Source organism: Terrapene carolina, unplaced genomic scaffold, assembly GCF_002925995.2.
Source record: "Terrapene carolina triunguis isolate 2854851 unplaced genomic scaffold, T_m_triunguis-2.0 Scaffold51440, whole genome shotgun sequence".
In the NCBI taxonomy this organism is placed as follows: domain Eukaryota; kingdom Metazoa; phylum Chordata; order Testudines; family Emydidae; genus Terrapene; species Terrapene triunguis.
Genome location: NW_020715791.1, coordinates 1 through 4,727, shown reverse-complemented (window position 1 = coordinate 4,727; position 4,727 = coordinate 1). Strand labels below are relative to the sequence as shown.

Genomic DNA, 4,727 nt, shown 5'->3' with positions numbered 1-4,727 from the left:
AGTCCTGGCCCCGCTCCCCTCCCAGAGCCAGGAGAGAACCCAGGAGTCCTGCTCCAGCCCCACATTCCTCTGGGCGAGTGGTGGTGGGGCCCTTTGACTCCTGCAGTCTGTGACTCTGAGTGCCCCCATCCGTCCCCTCCCTTCACGGGCCACGAGGAGAACAGGATCGCCTGCACTGTCCTCTGCACGCTCTGCACGAGGACAGTGACTCATCCAGTCTCAGGCTGCAGGGCGGCAGGGTCAGGAAGGGATTTGCTCCCTGAGACTCAATCAGCTGGAGATGGGGCACCACACGGGGGGGGCGGGGCGGTGCTCTGACAGGCTCCAGAGACACCGCTGTCTGGCTGCTGAGTCTGGCTCACAAGCTGGAGGTCCCCAGATTGGGGCAGGGAAAGAATCTCCCCCAGGACAGACAGGCACGGCCCTCGGGGGGTTTCCCGTTCCCCTGCAGCGCGGGATGTGGGTCACTGGCTGGGCTCAGCGGATCAGGTCCCTGCCATTGCAGGGGTGTCAGCCCTTGGGGCCCCTTGGTCCCTCCTGGGCTCAGCTGTCGTGGCCCCAGGCTCGGTCCCCCGGGCGCTGACACGTGTCGGCCCAGCCAGGTCGCGGGGCTGGGCACAGGGTGACAGGGAGCGATTCTCTGCCCGCTGCTGTCCAGGGGCCAGGCTGGAGCGAATGGGCCTTTCTGGCCTTGAACTCCATGAAATCTACCAGCCCCACCCTGCCCCCCCGGGGCTGGGAGAGAACCCAGGCGTCCTGCCTCCACCTACCTTCTCTCCAGGGGGGCCCAGGTTGCCGATGCCTCCAGGGCCGCCTTGGGGTCCCTGCAGGGGGAGAGAGCAGAGCTGGTTACCTCCGGGGACGCCCGGGTCAGGGCTGAGAGGGGTGGGGGGCGGGGGAGGAACTTACGTCAGCTCCGGAGGGTCCGGCTGGGCCACGCGGCCCTGGTGGTCCTGGGGGGCCCTGTGGGGAAAAAGAACAAGGTGAGGGGGGCTCTGGGACATTCCCACCTGGAGGGGGGACTGGGAATGGGGGCAGCCGGTGTCACTTACCATGGGGCCCACGTCACCTGTCTCGCCCTTCTCCCCCGCCGGGCCCGGCAGACCCTAAGGAGAGACAGAGAGCATCAGTGCGGGGCACATCTGGACTGGGGGGAGGGGGCAGATCAAGGGGCACATCTGGATCCAGGGAGATGGGGGAAGCAGGCAGCACATCTGGATTTGGGATGAAGAGGGTCCTAGACCTAGGACACATCTGGATCTGGAGGATGGGCAGAGATGGAGGGACACATCTGGATTCAGGATGGGATGGTGGCTCAGAGGGAGGGACACATCTGGAGCTGGGGGGGGAGCAGAGCAAGGGGCACATCTGGAGGGGGGAGGGGGGGGGGGGACCCAGACAGAGGGGCACATCTGGATCCAGATAGGTGGGGAGGAGGGCACACAGGGATAGCTTCCCCCGCCTCCCAGAACAGCTGGCTCGGGGGTGGGACCCAGCAACAACTGGCCAGTGGTCACACTGTCATGCTGCCCAACAGTTTGGGACAGGAAGTGAAGGGGAATCCTGTCCCCAGCTAGAACTGTACCATGGGGCAGGCCGGATTGGGTGGCTAGGGCTGGGGCCATGGCTAGGAAGGGGGGCTCGGGTCGGGTCCAGGTCCAGGGGGAAGGCGGAGACAGGTGGGACTATAGAGCATGGGGGCAGGGCCAGGGGTGGGGCCAGGTGTAGGGGTGGGGCCAGGGCACTGGAGTGGCTCAATGGGGGGCAGAGGGGGCAACCCTGCAAGGCCAATGACAGGTCCCCCCCCACTCACCTGCAGCCCGATGGGGCCAGGCGGCCCGTTGAATCCGCGGGTTCCTTCATCGCCCTTCGCCCCAAAGTGGCCCTGGGGGCCCCGAGCGCCCGGCTCCCCATCAGCCCCCTCGACACAGACACAAGAGAGAGTCAGAGACGGGCCCCGAGCGGCCCCGGGGAGACAGGACTCGCTGAGCGGGTGGGGGTGGGGGTGAAGGGAGGTCTCGGCGCTGTGGGAGCAGCGGGAATCCCCCCCCACCGCCATTCCCCATTGATGGGACCCCCCGGAATCCCACCCACACTCCAGCAGTGTGATGTGGGGCCTCTTTGCCGTCAGGAACCTCGCCCCATGGCATGAGTGAGGGGCCAGGACACTGCGCTGCCAGGAGTCAGGGACCCTCCGCCCGGCACAGAGCAGACCGGGCTCCATCACCCTCAGCTACGTCCCCCACCCCGTCCACATGGAGCTGATCTGGCTCCATCACCCAGGCCCTGCACAGAACCGACCCAGCTCCATCACCCAGGCCTTGCCCGGAACCGACCCGGCTCCATCACCCAGGCCCTGCACGGAACCAACCCGGCTCCATCGCCCAGGCCCTGGACGGAACCGACCCGGCTCCATCACCCAGGCCCTGCACGGAACAGACCCGGCTCCATCGCCCAGGCCCTGCACGGAACAGACCCGGCTCCATCACCCAGGCCCTGTACGGGCCTGACCCAGCTCCATCCCTTTGCCCTGCACAGAGCCAACCAGCTCCATCGCCCCAGCCCTGCATGGAGCCAACCCAGCTCCGTAGTCCCGCCCTGCCCAGAACTGGCACCGCCCCGTGCTACCAGCCGCAGGGCCCCCCCGCCCTGTGCTGCAGGAGGCTGTCTGAGGGGGGCAAGGTACTTACGGCTGCTCCAGGCTGCCCAACTGAGCCCATGGGACCTGGGGGGCCTGGGGGACCCTGGAAGGAAGGAGACGGGGGTCAGTGGTGCTGAGACACAGAGATACCCCAGGCAGGAATTGGGGGGGGGGGGGATCAGCCCCAGTGTGGGGTCAGGGGAGCCCCCAGCTCAGACTCACGTGTTCTCCCTTGTTGCCTTTGCCACCCTTCTGGCCCGGCTCGCCCACCTCGCCCTGCAGAGAGAGGAGAAAGGGGGTTTAGCCCATCGCCACGTGGGGGGGCAGGACACAGACACAGACGGGGCCTTACCTTGTCGCCGTCCTCACCAGCACCCCCTGGGGGCCCCGCTGGGCCGGGCAGCCCAACGGGACCCTGGACTCCGTCGCGGCCAGCGGGGCCTATGGGACCTTTTTCACCCTAGGGAGAAACAGAGGGGAGTGAGGTGCACAGAACACAGGAGTCCTGGCTCCCACCCACCCCCCATTCTAACCCACCTGAACCCACTCCCCTCCCAGCACTGGGCACAGAACCCAGGAGTCCTGGCTCCCAGCCCCCCCTGCTCTAACCCACCAGCCCCCACTCCTCTCCCAGAGCCAGAATAGAACCCAGGAGTCCTGGCTCCCAGCCCCCCCCTGCTCTAACCACTAGACCCCGCTCCCCTTCCAGAGCTGGGATAAAACCCAGGAGTCCTGGCTCCCAGCCCCCCCTGCATCCGACTCAGCCCTGATCCCCCCTTTGTGCCCCCTACTCACAGGAACTCCTTTCTCTCCAGCAGGGCCTGGTGGCCCTTGGGGGCCCGGTCTGCCTGGGGGTCCGATGGGGCCGCCCTGCCCAGGGCCGCCTCTCTCACCGGGGGAGCCCTATGGGGAGAGAGAGGAGGAGTCACTTGCTGCCCCCCACAGTGGGGTCCCCCCGACACACATTGCGGGGACCGGGATCAGGTGTGAGGGAGGGGGCGGATCAGGGGGGTCAGAGGTCGGAGGTTAGGGAGGAGAGGGGCTGATGGGGGAGTGAGGGAAGGGAGATCAGAGAACAGTGGGGGGGGGGGGGGCCTAGGGGAATAGTTGGGGGGAAGGAGTTGGGGGAGGGGCTGGCGTGGGGGTCCCCACATCATACTCACTGCAGGTCCTGGGGGTCCGGCCGGCCCCTCGTTCCCTTTCAGCCCCGTGCCGCCCTGCGGGAGAGAAGCACAGGTCAGGGCCTGCTGGCACAGGGGACGGGCTAGGGGCATTGTGGGGGGGGGGCGGGTACTCACCGGGGTGCCGGGCAGCCCACGCTCACCAGGGAAACCGCGCAGTCCAGCCGGGCCGTCTTTTCCGAGGGCTCCCGGGGGGCCGGGGTCTCCCTGCGCCGGGGGAAGGAGAAGGAGGATTAGGTGGGTCCCCCACCCTGCTCCCTGCAGCACAGCGCCCCCTAGCGCCGCACTGGAGCATCACAGCTCCTTACCTTGGTTCCTTCTTTCCCAGAGGGTCCTGGCAAGCCCTGCTCTCCCGGGGGTCCGGGGGGGCCTGGGTGACCTCTCTCCCCCATCTGACCAGACTCCCCAGAAGCGCCCTAGTGCAGGGGGAGACAAGAAACGGTGTGAGACCTTCAGGGAATGGGCCAGACCCTTCGACCCCTGCCTCTTCCACCACCAGGAGGAGCTGCCGAGTAACTGCACCCTGGAGGCACGGCCGTTCCCAGCCCACCCCGGCACCCCCCACCACCCGGCTTCTTACCTGAGGTCCCACCACCCCCGGGGGGCCGGGGGGGCCCGTCTTGCCTTGGAAACCCTGAAAGACAGAGAGAGATGGGGGCATTAGCACGAGCCGCGGCAGATGTCTCTGCCCCCCACCCCCCCAAGTGTAAGTGGAGAGTCACATAGGAGTGTGTGAGGAGCAATGCAGAAAAGTGTGAGGAGTAACCAAGGAGTATACAGAGCGTAACACGTGAGTGTGTGAGGCGTAACCATGGTGAATCCAGAGTGTAACACGTGAGTGTGTGAGGAGTAACAATAGTGAATCCAGAGTGTAACACGTGAGTGTGTGAGGAGTAACCATGGTG

The 4,727-nt window shown here is 66.7% G+C and overlaps 1 protein-coding gene across 1 annotated transcript; it reads right to left on the bottom strand.

Annotated features, from left to right (window-relative positions):
- Positions 1–747: 747 nt before the first annotated feature.
- LOC113405878 (collagen alpha-2(XI) chain-like) lies at positions 748–4,456 on the bottom strand (the record flags this gene model as incomplete). The annotated part of the gene is made up of 12 exons (XM_026647170.2): positions 748–824; positions 910–963; positions 1,053–1,106; positions 1,814–1,921; positions 2,691–2,744; positions 2,864–2,917; positions 2,994–3,101; positions 3,437–3,544; positions 3,805–3,858; positions 3,940–4,029; positions 4,131–4,238; positions 4,403–4,456. Coding segments are annotated over 12 exons (923 nt in total), but the record flags the coding sequence as incomplete, so codon positions are not given.
- Between the last annotated feature and the right edge of the window lie 271 nt (positions 4,457–4,727).